This window comes from Cryptomeria japonica, chromosome 3 (genome assembly GCF_030272615.1).
Source record: "Cryptomeria japonica chromosome 3, Sugi_1.0, whole genome shotgun sequence".
In the NCBI taxonomy this organism is placed as follows: domain Eukaryota; kingdom Viridiplantae; phylum Streptophyta; class Pinopsida; order Cupressales; family Cupressaceae; genus Cryptomeria; species Cryptomeria japonica.
In genome coordinates, this window is record NC_081407.1 from 947,456,201 (window position 1) to 947,475,376 (window position 19,176).

Here is a 19,176-nt window from a genome sequence, read left to right on the forward strand (position 1 = left end):
CCTAGCGATCATTGTCGGATCTTCTCAACTTGCTCACCCGATAGCCGATCACAAGAAGAGGGCTGCATCAGGATAGGTTACTCTGATCAGTTTGAACACAAGTCAAGTTAATTCGAGGTACATTTCCAACAAGCTTCAAGGGAACTTGATTCAAATATCTTCTTATTGATGATTTAAGGTAAGAAATGCCATGTTAGAATCAATATATATCATGTATTCTTAATCATCTTTTGTTTGTTTTGCAGATCAACAAGACCGGACTAGAAGGAAGAACAGACAACGACGGCCTATTCAAGTTCCATCATCATTAAAGACACTTCAAATGCATGGAGGAGAACTCAACGTGCTTCTAAAGTGTTGGAAGACTTCAAGTGTTCAAGGAGTTGCAAGCTATCTGTCATAACCCCTCTTTTGGATTATTGTGATTAAATAAATACGATAATTAAAACATTTAATAATATTGGAAAATCATCTCATTTATGAGACTTCATGATTTTCCTCTAATATATAAGTATTAATGTTTATTATTATTTGTTATGATTATTATTTATGTTATATATGATCATTATTTATTAATAACAAATAAGATTTAATATAAATTTTATATTGCTTAATATTAAATTCATATTTATCAAATAATAATAATATAAGTAATATAAATAAATAATAATAAAATAAATATCCGATGAGTGCATTCGAGTAAAGATAACTATGAAACATAGAGACTAGATAAAGTGGTGAAGACAAGGAATTGATATCCACCCATTCCCATGAGCAAGGAATAAAAACTGGAGAACATACTGAATCGGTGACCATAATACTGATGTCACACAAGTACTCATGAAGGTCTCGTAGGCAAAACCTTATTGGCATAACAATGAATACTTATCATACCTGAAGGTAATTCCTATTGGCTACATCCTATTGATTAAGCCATTAGCAAACACATAGTTTCAGATCGTCAGATCTGTCTGCCTTTGCAACCATTAATTATTAATACATGCATTAAAAGAGAGCAGTGGTCTTATTACAAGGCAGCAATCTAGATAGTATTAATAATGAAGACCAATTGCTACGATGGTTATATTTAACAAAGACAATTATATGAAGGGGCGGTGATTGTTATACTAATCACAAATTAGCAACGGTCATGAAAAGGTATCCCTATGGCAGCGATTCACAAATAAAATTGTAATTATCAAGAGATGTCACCTTTTAGGGGGTTGTGTGGTTAGAAGAGACAACTTTTCTATCAATCTGAGACTATAAAATAGGTTAGGACGGGAAAAGTAAAGGCATCGATCAAGGAGAAGACAGCGGTTTGGTAATAATATCAACTGCAGTATAGATCGATCATAATAAGAACAGTTGGATTGATTTATTGGCAGTCCTTACTTTATATCAACATTATTGGTAGCAGCAGATTGATATGCTGTATCCTACCCCTGGAATTAATGTTTATTTATGATATTGCATATTGCACAATGAATACTGTTAGGAGTAATAGACCAAAACATGGCATGCACTAATAAGCTATTCCTACAGATGTATATCTGTATATATAGACTGAGATAATATCAATAAGATTTATAATAATATACGAAATATAAGTGAAAGAATATATATATATATATATATATATATATATAATGTCTCTATTAGAAAAATATTAGGTATTCTATCTAATGTAAGCCAGCCAAGAGATAAATAAGTGTTTGAGCATCATCAAATAGGAAGGGAGATTTAAAAATACTAAAATCTATGATAATCAGATCTGAACTATGATTAAGTTACAGCTAGTAATATCCTCGTCCTTAGTGGTAATACATACAGTTACAAGCAGTAATATATATATTAAGCTAGGCGGTTACAGGCCATAATACAAATATTAATAATATCTGAAAATAGATGAAAGTATATGAATCTAAAAATATATATACATATGAAATAATGTTTCCATGCAGAAGTTAATATTAATGAAAATATTAACATAGAGTGCAATATATTTAATAAGGATATCAAGCCAGTGGCAGACCAGATCTGACATGCGTCAGATCTGTCTGCCAATATCAGCCCCTAAACACATTACTATAATATAAAAGTATACAGCAATAATATAAAAGGTTACTAGTAAATCCATAAATGATTGGTAATACTATTTAGTTGTATAGTAATAATATAAAAGGATACTAGTAATCCATAAATAATTGATAATACTATTTAGTTCATATATATATACTCAAATCAGAATAAGGGTAATATAATGATGTGTAAATATAGGTATTAATAATAATAGATATTAATAAAATAGTTAAGGTTACATAATACTTTAGAAGTTACTTTGTAATATCATGCAATAATTTATACAAATAATAATTAATAAATGCGTAAAGGATTTATATGAATCAGAATAAGATTGGTTATTTAATATGGTAAGTTAGCAAGTACTTGATAGATTAAAGAAAGATCAAATATCACAAATTTGACTCGTGTAAGATAGACTTGATTCTTAATCAAGGTAGATTAAGTCATTAGTATTTTGAAAATAGATTGATTATGGTTAAATTAGACCAAATCCGATTAGGGGACATTACACTATCCTCAAGATCTTCATTTTACCACATGGAAAAATCACAGGATGACAGAGAAGAAGGATCTTACAAGCACTTCAAGGCGAAGTATGCTACCAGAGAAGGAGTGACTTGACCGTGTGGAGGCCTCATCAAACACATGGGAGTCAAGGAGGTACGCTATTCATCAGGTACATCAAGGACGAAGGAGGATCAACCAAAATCAGTGCAAAGGTATGTTGAAGAAGCAGATAGTTTCAGAAGAGTTAATCAAAGTTAGCTTCTCATCATCATCACATTGAATATAAAAAAAATACAATGTTCCTTGACCAAGCATAAACGCAAGACAAGGTGGCATCCCAGTCACTGTTCCTCCAGTCAGATAGCTCCACCTCAGCATGTCCAGATTCAATGTACTTGACTCACCATTGATAACACAAACTTCGAGGCACCTACGCCTGACATCTATTGGTCCATTCTCATGAAATGTAATTTTATCATTGGCTAAAGGAGTTTGTTATAACAAACCCTAATTAGGGTTTCTATCTTGTAATCCTAGCCATTGATTGTAAATCAATTATAGCCATTGAAATGTAAGGAGCTCTCTATTCATTTGTAAAGGTTAATAGTTAGTTCATAGAGGTTAGAATAGCTAATGATTAATAGCAAATAGAATAGCAATTAGAGTAGATTAGGAGGACAAGGCAAGAAATTGTTGCCTAAATTGTAAATGAACTCCATTTTCATTGAAGTTAAGGTGAAATGTGTTCTTTCTTGCAATATGTGGTTTTTTGTTGAATCTTCAATTTTAGATGGTAGATAATTAGATTGAATGGAGAAAAATTGTTGAATGCACTCGTGTGGAATTTGCCTAGTCCAAACCACTAGCCTCTTATTGATTGTAAGGGCGCCCTGCGTGGTCAACTAGCATCGAATGAGCCTAACCTCAAATCATCCTACACTCATTGTTTATGCATTAACTTGAATGGTGATCAATGTTTGGTGGTAATGGTTCGAACATCTTTGAAACGTCCTTAGAAGATTGCACTGAGCTTGTGTGAAATTGTTCATTTTGATGGTGAGACCTCGCTTAGTAGGATTCCATCTAATCATTCACTCATCTTCCTACATTCTTAGGATTAGAATAGAATCTCTCAACCCTTCGTCCTTTGCCATTTTTTCAATTCAAGTTAGTTTAGGACAAAGAGCATCGCCCAATTGAAATATCAGATGATCAAGTTCCAGCAAATCAAACATTCAGGCATTCGAATGTAAGTCCCCTTGCGATTCTACCATAATCACATCAAACCAACTGTGCTTATCCACACGTAGAGACCCTACATATAAGAACCTTGGAGTTATTTCAGTTGATCCTTAGGCAAATCTTCAGCATACGAATAACTTTGTTCAAGAGAGGATAAGATCCTTGGTATTTTATTCTGTGTTCACATGTGCATAAAAAACACATCAACACATCAGTTTAAGGGAATAAATTCTCTTCTTTCTAGAAATTGTATTTGTACTTGATGTTCTATGCTCTCTACTTGATGTTCTATGATTCTGTAAATTACATTGTCGTTTACTCTACATTTTAAGCAACAAAACCATACCCAATTAAACATTTGGTGCTATTGCAGATACAAATTGAGAAAATATAATTCGTAGATAGGTAGTATGGCAATGTAATGGGTTGACTCGTGGAAGAACTAGAAGTAATTGAAACTGAAAAGAAGGAATACATGACAGAAGATGAACTGACACAATACTTGGTTTATTTGTGGGAAGCATCGGTTAACTTGTATGTTTGAAGGGAGGCTCTCCAACGAGAGGTTCTCTAGAGCAGCATCTGGGATAACCTAATATTGAATGACGAAGTTGACCATCTTCTTTGAGGACTGTTGAGGTTGCTGGCATGTAACTTCATTGCCCTTCAAAACCTTTGGGAGGAAGGGGATTGAGAGAAATGTGGGCAACAAATACCACAACAATACGAAGAACGAAACCATAGGGAGGAAGAAGAACGTGACACTACTAGAAGATGCACGCTTGATAATTAATGCCCGTGCAACTGAAAAAAAGGATGTATGCCAATAGTTAGGAAGTCACCTAAGGATCAGTAAGAAGGTGCCTACGGTTGAGAGAACACAGTGAATGACAAAGAGAAGTTAGAAGAATTGCATAAGCGAAAAACAAAGAATTATTGAGGGAAAGTCCACGTTTGTTGAGAAGCAAAAGTTGCAGCATTAGTTGAAGTCATAGTTGGGAGGAAAGGAAGAATTTCAATGACGGTGAGGAAATATCAAGCGAGTGGGTAGAACTAGCAAGACAACTACTACTCTCAGACGAAGCATACAAAGACCTTGTCAACCAAACATGCGACTTGTACGTACAATTAGTATCAAATGAAGAGGACAAAGAAGAAAACTTTGAGACTGAGTTCATGGGGAGTAACTAGTCCATATTGTTGGTATACGATGAAGAGGACGAAGGGGGAAACCATGAGAGTGAGGTTGCTGAGATATTTGAGAATAATTTATACAGCATAGAGCAACTATCCATATCAAAAGAATTAAGAATAGGGGGCACTGAACCAAAGACTTTGGGGTGAAGAGAGTCTATGAATGAGGAGGAAGGTAAGCAAGGTGCAAGGGACGCTGAGGGTGGATGTGTAGAGGACTCGTATGTGGTTGTGAGTGCAAGTGAAGCACTAGGAAGTGAAGAGAAAATTAGTCAAACTAGGTCTGAGGCACAAGGTATGTATCGACTGTGAAGGATGATGACTCCCCTGACAAGTCCAAATGGTGATAGGAAGAAACTCCCTAGGTTAATGGGAAATGGATCAAAGGATTTGGAAAAGCATTGTAAGATGTTGAGACTAACTTAATAGAAGGTAGTTAGTTGGATAAAGATTATTGGCTGAGACCATTTCTTGCAACACTATAGGGAATAGCTGTTGCTTGGCTCTTAGAACTTGATGATCGTCTGCAAACAAACTATCGAAAACTCTCCTGCAAATAAGTTGCAAATAACTAAGGAAAATCTAAATCTGTTCAGCCATGGGTAATCTCTGTATGAGGTTACTCTTTGGTAATTGTCTGACTCGCATTCTTGGAAGCTGTGAACATCTTGTCGAACAGTCTCCCTCTCCACTGGTTTGATAGCCACTGAAGAACAAGAAAAGCTTGGATTGAAATCTACAAAAGTGAATCAATAAACTTGGAGCCAAAACCATGTATATATGAATCCATATTCAAACACCCAATTTGGGTGGCCAAATCCAAACATTAATGGTAAGTGTAAGGAATAATGGTGCCTCCTTGTGTCATATCACTCCCTATGCAATCTTCATTTGTCTCCAATTTTTGTAGATTTCACATCTGGTGTCTCTGAAGAGGGTAACCAATCACCTCATAAAGTGAACTTAGATCATCACCAAGTTGAAAACCATAGCCCAACTTAAGTTTTGAATCTTCTCATAGATCCCATACCTTTCCATTTTCATCAAGTGCAATGCTACAACCAAGAGTTGTTACATCATCCAACTCAGAAGGAGGATTGTCAATTATCTTCTCAACGCCCATCTCAACCAATGGGTTATCAATGAACACAACAAATTGACTCTTCTAGGCATATTCAAGAGAAGTGTTGCTATGATGAATGCCTAAATCAGAACTATCATACTTGTCATCTGAGTCTCCAAGGCTGTCCCAAATCTCCTGTGCATCTCCATTATCATTTTCAGCAGTAAACTATGGATCCAAATGATCATAGTCACTAAACGTATTCGCAAAGTCAACTCCATGCAAAGATAAATCAGATTTTGTTTCAAGATCATCATTAGAAGGAATTTTATCTCATATAGGATCCTCATCATACTGAGGTGCTAGCATAGTCGGATCCCAAGTGCTAAAAGGTTGATTGCTTTGTACAAAAGAAATGTGCTCATTGTCTTCCTCATGAAAGGTAGGCTCTATAAATAAACCGCACTCCAACTTGTTGGTCGTAAAATGGGCTTTGTACTACTTGTGAAGCTACGTTGGTTAAGTATGTTAGTGTCGTCGAGGGTAGTTGTCCGTTGCACGACGGTTCCCCACGGGTGGTAACCACAACCCTCGACCGTGTCTTTATACATGCTCTTGTACTTGTTGTTGGATACACTGATGCAGAGAATGATTATTGCTCTGAGTTTCTAGTTACTATTCTATCCTGTGGTTATCATCTGACTGTTGATATGCAATATTAATAACACACCCCACGGGGTAAACATCTGGCGTTGTTGCCGTCTAGATCTGGGTAGCGACGGAGCGCGAATGGCCTATGGAGGATAATGGGCCAGCCCATTGGCAATAGCATCGAGGGGGATGATAGCCGACTGAGAGAACTTTACGAAGGGGAGAACGCATTGACAGGTGACTTCCTGATCCGGTTCCAGGCGGCTATAGAGACTTTCGTGTGAGGGGAGGCTACATAGGAAGAGGTACTCGAGGGTGTAGTCTGGGATGCTCTCAATGTCAGTCTGGCGGCAAATAGGTTGTGGCACCAACTCCCGGGTCTCCTAGCCCAAGCAACCCTTGCCCACCAACATCGAAGGGAGGAAACCCAGCGTGAGGAGCGACGCCAATAGGTCCTTCGGGAGTACGAAGAAAACAATTGTTGCTAGGAAGAGGAGCGTAATGGCAAGCGACGACGGGAAACTTGAACCTTGAGCCTCAGGGGCAGAATAAAGAACACTCCTACATTATGTGCGGGAATTAATGCCCAACTTATTAAATTAGGATAGAAATAAGAAGGCACAAAGGGAGGAGTGGGAGGCCGCACAGAGCTCTGATTCTGGAACAAGTAGAACGTAGACGGAGGCTAAGGCAACTTGTTGAAGGACGACCTGCTGAAGGGTTGCCTGAAGGGAACTAAGGAGGTGTCACAGAGGGTGCAGGAGCAAAAGACGAAGGAGATTTCTACGTGTCGCCAGAACACTGTAGGGTGAGAAGCTACGAAGAATTTTTGGAGGAAACAAGGCTACGAAGAAATCTGGTCAAAGGGACCCGGGATCAGTTCAGGAATTTATCCCTTACACCGCGCACGAAGGACCACCGAAGGGAGCAAACAAACGACGAGGGTGAGAACGGAGGGGAGGGCAACCGTACGACCGTAGGTGCGGAGGAGGCATAGGCACACGGCAAGCAGGAACCCCTCTTGGGACCCATCACACCAAGCACGCGGGTACAAATCACTGTACCCCCAATCACTCAAACATCACACACCACTGACGTGGGTGGGAGTGGTGCAGGTGCACGACAAGCGACACGACCCCCATCAATGGTCAGTAAACAGAAGCTGCCGAAGTTCAACGACGACGAGAAGGAAGATCCTGTCCGCCATTGCCGCACTTGCGAAACCATATGGTCAGCGAACGATGTTACTGACCAGGACGAATGGGCAACACAATTTCCAGCAACCTTAAGGGGAGCGGCCATCGGCTGGTACTCCAATACGGATAAGGCCAAAGTTGGCACATGGCCCAACCTGAAGGAGTTCGAGAGAGAGTTCCGCTTCCTCAGAGACGACAATGAAATAGTAGCCGAAATCTATGGCACAAAGCAGAACAAGAGCGAGACGGTCCGAGCCTATAGTCGGTGGCTCAAGGAATTGTTGGGGAAAATGGAGTCAACCAGCAGATGGGTTGAAAAAGACATGGTTCGTGGAGGGACTGAAACACTCCCTCCGGAAGAAGATGAAAATTGTTCCACCAACCTTGTACGAAGATGCATATAATAGAGCGATGGATCTCGTGAGCGAGATCAAGACATCCAAGAAGAAAAAGAAGGATAGCTCTTCCAATGATGATGACTCTTCTGAGGGAAGCAGCAACGATGGCGAGTCCGGCAAAAAGGTGCAAGCTTTGCAGAAGGACATGCTGAGGATGATGAAAGAGCTGAAGGTTATGAAGGGAGGTTCGAACAAGACTGACGAAGGGGAGCTTTGGTGCACAGAATGTAAGACGGACGGCCACACGAAAGGCTCCTCAAAGAAGGCCTATTGTGATATATCCCAGTTGATGGGGCATCCTACCAGGGAATGCGCCTACAACATGAAAACATGAAACCAACAAGTATTGCTTACGTAGGAACAACCAACTACATCAGGCGGTACCGACATCTACCAGGCGAACAACAATGCAACATTGGGAGGCTACCGAGATAACCGGTGGGGAGGACGAAACAACAATAACAATACAAGGAGCCAGATCCAATACGACTCCAAAGGCCGACCGATGATACAATGCAGAGCGTGCAGCCAATGGGGGCACTTCGCCCGAGACTACCCGAAGGAAAGGCCACACAATATTTGTGCAAATGGCGCGGACCGAGAGACCACAAAGATGTCACTTGCCCGAAGTCCAACGTCAACTTGCTCAATATCGAGGAAATCAAAGAAGAGGAAGTGTTGGCCGTAACTCATGCCCAAGCTAGACAAGCAACGTGCCCAGACCCGGAGACGGAGAAGCGAAGGGTACGGGAAGCACTGGAAGAAATTGAGAAAGAGATACGAGAGAGGGTGAAGGCGAAGGATATGGTGGGTACTTCCAGCCGATCGGAGGCGGAGGAGGCTATACTAAATCAAATTTTAAAACTGGAGATGCCTGTGAAGGTACACGACCTCCAGATGATGCCTGAATTACGAACGGCGTTGTTGAATAATCTCTCCCAACCACGCACCAATACCAACCACCGCACGGATGTTCCTGGGGGGTCTGGAATAGACCCCAGGCTGCTGGCAGTTAACTCTGGAGGGAACCCGACCATTGTGGAGATGGGTATCCTTGGCACCATTCTAACTGATACCATCGTCGATGGTGGATCGAGAGTGAATGTTCTTCTAGAAGAAACTTGGCGGAAGCTAATGCTATGGCCATCTAAATTCAATTTGTTGGGAGGAGATCAACATGGAATCAAACCCATCAGGACACTGACGGGCTAGCAAGTTACCATCGGGGCACAACCCTTCATACTGGACTTTGTGGTAATCCCACTAAAGAAAAAAGGGTATGATGTGATCTTAGGGAGAGGGTGGTTGGTGGCAGCCAAGGCCACCCACAACTGGAAGAAGAACATTCTTTCTATGGAGAATGGAGGAAGGAATTTTATCATAGACCTCGGGACGCAGTTGGTTAGTGAGGAACTGGCATCATCTTCGGAATCGGAGGGTGAAGGAGAAGGCGACTTGAGGGACGAAGGACGGGGCTACATGGAGCCCAACGACGAAGGGATTCTCAAACTAGGAGAGTGCTTTGAGGATTAGACGGGGTCATTGAGCGGGCTCTTCCACTGGCAGATGGAGGATTACGATATGTTCCAGAGCTATAGGCTTGAAGTAGAGGAACCAGAGCAAGTAACAGAGGAGGTGTACCTGCCGGAATACAGATAATATTGGAAGGGAGACGCCCGTGTGAGTGACACCACCACACACCAGTTCCCGAAGGAAGAACCCATCAAGTATTAAGAGGTAAAATTGAAGGAGACAAACCTCGGTGACGTAGATAATCCCAAGATCATTTGTGTTGGCAACGATTGGAACCCTGTGTGGAAGGCCGCAACCTTCAAAATATTCTTTCTTCTTCTTCTTCTTATGTATGGGAAGTAGACCATGTTCCTTGAAGAATTTATGGTTCCAGGTCTTTGGATGGCCATTGAAAATAGACTTGCCACCAACGGGTCCAAATTGAAATCCTACCACGAGAAGCGTGCAGGGGACCTGAGAGGCCGGAAGGACACCCGAGAGTCCGGAGGGGGACCTGAGAGGATGGAAGGGGACCCGAGAGGCTGGGCAGGCGACTCGAGAGGCACGGGACCAAAGTGGGAGACTCTCGGGCGAGGCGAACCGGGAAGGATAAAGGGCGATCCCAGAGGCACGGGACCCGAGCTGAAGACTCTCTGGACAATTAGATTAGGAAATTAAGTTAAAAAAAAAGCTTTGAAAAAATATAAATATAAATATTAAAAAATAAAAAATAAAAAAAATCGGTGGCCACGGTGGAACTGCCATGCAGTGGGACCACCTTCGGGGGGTCCCTGTGCGGTGGAACCACCGTCGGTGACCACCATGCAGTGGAACCACCGTCGAGGGGGCCACCATACGGTGGAACCACCATGGTGAGACCATCGTGCGGTGGAACCACCGTCGATGGAGGTCACCGGTGGTGGAGTACCACCGTAGGCCTGAAGGAGCACGACAACGGCGGCGACGGTTTAAATAAGGGTGAGAGGAAAAATACCACGACACGACAGGGATAAACGGTGGTGATGGCACGTGAAAAGAAAAATGCGTCGACATTCAAACAAGCATGCATTTAATTTATATTAAAAAAAACACGACTAGATTGAAAAATCATTCGATGGAGTCTGGAGCTAGGACGCTGAAAAAATGAGTGGAGAAGAAGGTTTTTGGCATCTTAAAATATCACAAAAATGATGTGCGCCATGGACTTCCGTGTGGTTCTGAAGGTTGTAAATTGGCGTTGCTCCAATACCCCCAGTTTATTTTTGACCTACAATACACTTTTGAGTTGGGTGAAGGGCATCAGAGAAGTCATGGTAAGTGTTGGGGTTGTTCCGTACTGTGAGAAAGAAGCTTGAAGCTAAGCATTGGCGGGGAAGCCATAAGCCGTAGAGGGAGACGGATTTGGAGGTTGCGAACAAACAAAGTTTGAGGGATGGCATTGCAAGCACGCGAAGTCGTACGGCACTAGGGAGTTATTCGATTCAGTTATCAGCCTTTGGGGAGTGTGATGGAGGATTTGAGGCATCTCCTAGCCTTTGTGCCAGAGGGTTGTGGCCACTTCCAGGGATGAATGGTACGCTTTGAGGAACTCGGAGTATATCTCGGCCAGACGTGAGGTTGCCTTGGTGGATGCACAGAGGGCTCGGGAGGAGTTAACCACTAGGTTGGAAGCAGTAGTAGTGTGAGACTTAGCTCTGCGTACCCAAGAGTTGGATGCCAAGAGGGCAACGCGGGTGGCTATTGAGGACAAATTGGCTAGAGAGACAGTATCATTTGAGTAGCAGTTGGTGGAGGTTGAGACTGAAAAGCGTGTTTTGCAGACAAGTTTGGTTTAGGCACAAGAGGACTGTGATGTCAAGGAAAAAAAATAACTCATTGCGGAAGCAATAATGGTGAAATCCGAACTTGAGCATTGGATGGTAGCAGAAAAGGGTTTTCAGGCGAGGACACAGTAGGTGTATGAGTTTCGGGCTCGACTGGCATCAATAGTTCCTGCATCTTCTTCATCGGTGGTGCAACTACCTCCTTCAGGGACGCCCCCTCAGCCCCTTCTTCTTTATGATTTTCTTATTGTATACAGTGTACTTCATCCCTATTTTGTTGTGTTAGTCTTGGATTTTTGTCCTTGTCGTCCAGAGATGAGTTTTCTTACGGGGGGGATGATGTTGGTCGCAAAATGGGCTTTGTACTACTTGTTAAGCTAAGTTGGTTAAGTATGTTAGTGTCGTCGAGGCTAGTTGTCCGTTGCACGACGGTTCTCCACGGGTGGTAACCGCAACCCTCGACCGTGTCTTTATATATGCTCTTGTACTTGTTGTTGGATACGTTGATGCAGAGAATGATTATTGTACTAGACATTTTGGCATTAATGAAAGCATTTCTCTGAGTTTCTGGTTACTATTCTATCCTATGGTTATCATCTTACTGTTTCTATGCAATATTAATAACACACCCCACGGGGTAAACATCTATTTGTGGAGCATTTCAGCTCTTCCCAAGCTCATTTGTTTTGGTCTAGGGCCTTTGACCAAGCAAGGATTCCGGTTTCTAAGTGATCTTCCCAAATGCATAAGTTCTGTGAATGCAATTTGTAAATTTGCATGATTTTCCCCTCTTTTCAAATTTTTCCCATTCATTTGATTTCGGGTTTTACAAATCTGATTGCAAACAAGAGTTTTTCCCATTTTCCAAGTTTGCCATTACTGGTTGGTATCATTCTTTCCAATTTCCACTCATGTCAAAACCCAATTTCATCCATTCATTTCACCTTCATCCATTTTTCCCATTTAAAGTCTACTTGCAGTCAGAATTTTAAAACTCGACTGCAGTTGTGTCTTCACTTGTAGTCAGCCTTCCAGAACCCAAAATTGGTCCAAAATGCACTCAAAAACACTTGAAAATGAGTCTTAAAGGTCCAATTACAAGTGCAAACTTGTGGATACCCATTACACATATGAAGTTGCATGTTTGTTCTCCACAATTGCTAGTTAATGCTCTTGTTTTCCCACACATGTAATGTTGTTTCCAAAACCCGAAATTCACTTGCGAGCCCATTTTTGCATCAATTTATCCCTTCCCTTGTCAATCTTGTTTGCACACACGACCTACCAAATCAACAAATTAAGTTCCAAGATTGGAGGATGATACAAAGAGAAAACAACAACATGACGGAGCCACACAAGAAGATAGATAAGTGATATGAATGATTGAGAGCATAGAATGCTTTCAAGACAGAGATAGGCTTCTTACTTCAGCCATGCAAAGAACTTCCCTCCTGAAAAGCCAATATTACCCCAAGCAAGAAGATAAGATTGAAGTTCGTTGGCCAAGGACACAAAGAACATTAAGGATGCAAATTCTCGTTCCGGTTCGACACGTCTTCACCAATCTTGAATACTTCAAGTTCTAACATCTTGAAGCAACATGAAGATTTTCAAAACAGAGGATGATTTAATTATAGTTCTTTGGACACATACAATAGTTTCAATTGTGTATTTGTAATTTTGTTTTGATAAGTTACATGTAAAAAAAACAAGTTTTGTACTTGCAAGTGTCACTTTCACTTGCATTTTTGTAATTACATGCAAAGCAACTACAAGTTGAGTTAGATTAGGACTGTAGTTGGAATAAGTCATGGTGGTTGGGAGAATTTCTCAAGTTAGTTAGGATCCTCCCACCTTTTTCTCGAGGCTCCTCTCCTATAAATACTTGAGGGGGTATATTGTAATTTTTATCTTTTGGCAAGGCAACAAAATTCTGCCAGTTTGTATGTGCACTCTAAGACATTGAGCTTCGATGTAAATTAGATTGCTTTCAATAAAAGAGGCAAGCTGTGTTGAGATTTTGTGCCAATTCAAGTTGTTATGTGACGACATTTTCTAGAGTTGATTGTGATTTTTGTTCTATTGTTCAAAAGGGATTTAAATTCAATCTTGCAGACTTTGAGCTGCTAATTGTATTTAGAGTTATATGTTTGGTTTTCAGATTTGGTCTTGCAGACTTTGAGCTACTTATCATATTTGAAGCTAGTGTGGAAAGCTCAGGTGGGAAGATAGCTTGTAGACTTTGTGTTGCTTCTATTTTTAAGACTTGTGCATGTAAGGTGTAGTGCATCATGTAGTTAGACTTTGAGCTGCTACATACTGTGCTTGGTTACCAGAAAATCATCTAAAAAGATTGATAGGAGAATAGATAGTTGAAGACTTAGAGCTTTCTTTCTGTTTTCCAGTCCTAAGGAAGTGACGGAGGTCTTTGTGCCTTCATGGAAACTTTGCTTCCCTTTATTTTCCAAAAATTCTACAAAAAGTCACATTTTTTTGTTTGCTGTTATTTATTTCTAATTGCTATTGCTTTTTTGTGAAGAGAAAAGAGCATAGTTTTTCTTGAAAGAAGAAGAAAGACTGTTGTCCCACCCATATTAGATTAGTTTAGTTTGTAGATAGGGGGAGCCTTCCCTAAATTAGGAGAGTATCATACCCACACACTGTGGCTGAAACCACAATTTTGCACATTCCCCAGGTGTACAAAATTTTCAACCAACACAATTCTATCAAGACTTCTAGAAGTTGGTCTTCAAAAGTCTCTATCTTTCTTACTAGAACCTTCAGGATGGTAGAATACACTATTTTGATACCATTGTAATATGCAGCCCTTTTTGCTATAATTTTTTTTGCCTTTTCCACTTATTGTAATTTGTCAAACAATTTGCTTGCAATTTATTGTTTTCAATTTGAGTGTTTCGAGAAATAGACGAAGATGCAAAAGTTTTTTTTACAACAATAATATATAGCAGTAATTGAAATAACAAAAAATACTTTCCAAATAAAACATTTTCAGGAAATGCTCAACCAGAATTAATTTCAGATCTGAAATTACAATGTTTCATTAAATTATGAACTACCTAGATCATAAAATTGCATTACAAAACCATTTCAAACATACCTAGAAAATCTGACTGAATTTGATAAATTACTGTACTTGCAACCAGTTCCAGCAAGCTCCCAGAAGTGGACGCCACAGCCAAAAAGAGTTTCCTCTGCTAACAAAGCTGAAAGACAATGCAGTAGGAACCCTAGGTGTCACTCCCAAGCCAAACAATCAATGTCAAATCAAATTGGAAGATCCAGAAACTCAATGCCACACCCAAGAATGGTATGGCCAACTGCAAGGATGGTACGACCAACCAAGGAAGATACAAACAGCAAACAAATCCTCAAATTCTTCCTTCAATCAACCTCCACTAGTCTGATATGCTATAATCTTTGGCAAAACTAAATATGAAACTGTAGAAATAAGCTCAACTGTGATTCCTGTATGAAACCACCATGGTTTCCTTCATATTGGATTTTTCACCATCATAGAAGATGTTCCTTGCAAGGGTTTTCGTCCTCACAAAGCCTAAGAGAAATATCAGAAATCGGAAAGAGAAATATCAGAAATCACCAAATCAACATATTTTAATTAAAGGCCAAAACCCCAATACATGGAACCTCAACAAGAAATTAGAGAAACAATATATTAGAGCAACTCAGACACAATAATATAATAAGCTTTGCCCTTTTTAATATTTTATCGATCTCTCCTCAAGCGGACGTCTACTTTTTGCTCATAAAATGACATTTAATTCTTTGTTTTCTTTTCACTTTAGGGGGTGACATAAAATGATATTAAGATATTATTTTACCTCATTAACTTTGTCGCCCACTTTATTTCATGTATGTGATAAAGTCACTTTATTAAAATATTTAAGTGGAATAATAAAATATTATTTCCAAGCCTTACAAAATTCACCAAATCAAAAAACTAAAGACCGTTATCCCATGAGTTAGACTAAAGAACCAATAAAATAACACACTTATATTCCTCTTTGAATTTTATGGGAATTGAAACTTGCCAGCTCACTATAATATAAAATGCATTAAGATTTCAGAAATAGTTTATTGACAAGAGTCTTTGTCTGATACAATGCACCCATATTTTTCCATAGCTTATGTGTTGTTTTCTTTTTTGATATATTCATTAAAATGGTATCTAAAAGACAAACATATAGTACTCTGATCATTCTTATCGAGTTTATTCTAGTATCTAACATACTAGAAGGTTTTGTTGATTCAAATACTGCAAGCCATTGATCTCTATTCACTAAGAGTTCTTACATTGACTTCCACAACTCAAAGTTCCATAAAATTTTCAATATCATATCTTGAGATGTTAGCTGTTGCTTCATTATCATAGACGTCTAATTTTCACGAATTCAACAAGCGCTTCCTTTATAACCAAAAACACAAAAATAAGAAAAGGTGTCCCTTTCATTAATCATGCCATACCATATAGTCTCTAATACCAAATGTTGAGAAATTTGAAATTTCATTAATGATTGAAATATACCATTTAATTTTGTAGTCAAATCAATTTTGAATGCATTTGAATCAATGAATTATGCAATAAAATTTGAGCAAATTAAAGAGAGCTCAGAATCAAACAACATTCATAATGCATTAGCACTCACTTGTTCTACATTTTGAAATTAGCCATACCTTAAGGGCTTTAGTTTTCTTGCTTGCCCATGTATCTCTTTTTTACCAAATACAACCAACTCGGTTTCCAACTTTGAACTTGTGCTCATTTTGGTGTTTCTCATGTTGTTGCTTAAACTTGGCTTGTGACTCCCTCAAACTCTTCTAAACCTGGAGATGTCTTTGCCAAATTTTATCTATGAAGTTCATAGCCTTGTGGACCTTTGAACCCATCTTTCTAGCTCTTTGTGTGACTGTTTGAACACAACATCCAAGGGACCAGGTTGTAGAAATTTGAAACATGTCTCAGAAGGTGTCAAATCAATGGATGCATGAACTGCCCTATTTGAGTGGTGGATATATACTAAATTCTTGTCCTATGTTCATTGATGCGTCTGATCATTTTGGTTTCTTTTTCCTCCAGTTAGGCATGGAACATTTTTCCATATGGTTTTATTTTTTTGTGGGTTGAGAAATCAATTATGTATACGCTTAGTTAGTTTTATTTTGTTTTGTCATTATAACAATCATCTAGTTTTAATGCTGAATGCAGCATCTTTGTGTTCTTATGTGTTGTTTAGATTTGTCTGTTTGAAGTCAGAAGATTTTGGTATTTTACAGGGTTTACTTTCAACTGAGAAAGGTCAGAAGGCTCTTCGATCTTTTGGATCTGTTGCAAGATCCTACATTGGGGTATGCTTTTTAGTTGTAGCCTTTGGAAACAATATAATTCAAGCTTTGATATTTGTGTATTAGTCTGAGGCTTAATAGTATTAAACAAGTAATTTTGATATCAAAATTCATCTTTTTATCTTGAAAACCTCATGCACTCTTGAGATTATGACATTGGTACTTGATCCGGTATAGGGAATTATGATTAGTAAATTCTGTTTATGGTTTGTAGGTGCAAACAAGAGGTGTTGATTTGAAGCTTGTAGAAAGCCTATTAATAGAAATACAATCAAAATTAACTAGTAAGTATGTTTGAAAGTGGCTTATGCTGTTCCTTCTCACTTTTTCTTTTGCACAATAAATGATCAGCATCATTTACTCTCTTGTGCAATGTTGATAATATCTTCTCTTCTTGCATTAGACATTGTGGCTTATTTAAGGTTATTGCATTCATTCAAATCATTTTCTGTTGTATGACTTATGTTTTCTATTGTGTGAAGTTGAAGCTATGGTAGATATACCGACAAAAACAAATTGACTTAGTTGAACTTTATAGTTTTGTGACTTTTGTCCAAATAGTTTTTGGAATTGCTGTACTGATCTGGAGGACTAATGTGGTTCTCATTTAATGTGTTGCTTATTACATTGACTAGTGACAGAAAATACAAGTTGGGGTTTTGAGGAAAAAAATATTTTCAAGGAGGTGTTTGTGACGTTTATTTCATTAACCTCTTTGTTGTAACAACCCCTGAACGAGCATGGGCTGACCATGGAAATGGAATGGGATCTGGATCTACTACTTGTTGGTGCTAGTTGTATGACACACCAAACACAGAATAAAAATACCCAAAAGACACTCTATCCTCTCTTGAATAAAATCATGGCGTATGCTAAGATTGCAAAGAAGATCATGTTTGCTGGTAATCCAAGGGGGACTTGAAATTTCATTCACAATGAAGACTTTCAGTTATAAAAACTGTTTATTTTTTGGGGATTTTCTCTTAATTTAGATTTCAAAAGGGTAAAAAAGGAAAAGGATTTGGGGATTCTATACTTTTCCTAGGAATTTAAGAGACGGTAGTGATTGGGTGACACTAAACCATGCTTTGGTTTGCCAACTTAAACAACTAAACAAAGTGGGTGCAATCTTCAAGGGTTGTGTTTAAAATTTTCATACCACAAATAGTACCATCAGAATGAATGATACTTATCCATAGGTAGAAGTTAAATGTCATGTCCCCTCCTTGATCGTTATATATATCCCAAATGGGATAATTAATTATTATTAATTAATATATTAATTACCAACAAATGATTACTTAAAATTTATTTACTAAATATTATTATTTATTACTAATAATATTTTGTAATATAAAAATAAATTAATATTAACTTACTAATTCCTAAGTGTAAAAGAAAACATATATATATATATATATATATATATATATATATATCAATTATTATTAATATTCAATATAACATCGAGTTATATTAATTATGACTAAGATGATGAAATCGATAGGAATTATTAGGGGGGAGGGAAAACGAGGATGCAAAGGGGGAATAATGATGGGGAACGAATATTGGGAAGTGGTGACTTTTCAAGGAGTCACCGCCATTCCCAAACCCATTTTAATGGACATGACTCCCTACTAGGGACATTATAGCATATCAAGATGGAATAAGGGAAAGAATAAAGGTGCAGTGCTTTGGGATTAGGAAGGGGGGAGATATTTCTAGGCTGGAGACTTTGTGGATTTCGACAGTTCTTGGTTGCTTCTTCTCATTGTTTGCGTGAGGGTCTTCTACGGCAGACGCAAGGTAAGTAATAGATGGTTTCGAGTATTAAATAATTATATTAGTTAATGGGTGGACAGTAGTTAATCTGTAACGTCATTGTTTACCTCATTGGGTAAACAGGAAGAATACAGAAATCGAACAGCAATGCACAATGCAAATACAAAAGAAGTACCAGAATAAGCTTGCCATTAATGTCAAAAGATGTTCATATTATAATGTGTCGCCAACATTACATGTCCTCCAACACCCGGAGGTGGTACAATATATGACAGCCGAAGGGGTGCGACACAACCGTCGCAACTCCAACTACCTACCCGTCGGCTAACTAACTGACCGCC

At 38.9% G+C, this 19,176-nt stretch overlaps 1 protein-coding gene across 3 annotated transcripts in view; it reads left to right on the top strand.

The window, feature by feature from the left end:
• LOC131038950 (serine/threonine-protein kinase ATM) overlaps nt 1–19,176 on the top strand; it is a 417,584-nt gene that overhangs the window by 171,680 nt on the left and 226,728 nt on the right. For all 3 annotated transcript variants that reach the window (XR_009104579.2, XM_057971562.2, XM_057971563.2), the window contains exons 42-43: nt 16,985–17,056; nt 17,268–17,337. Coding sequence is in view for 2 of the 3 variants with exons in the window: in XM_057971562.2 (XP_057827545.2) it covers nt 16,985–17,056; nt 17,268–17,337 (142 nt within the window). In the remaining variant the exon portion in view is untranslated. The remainder of the gene's footprint in view (nt 1–16,984; nt 17,057–17,267; nt 17,338–19,176) is intronic.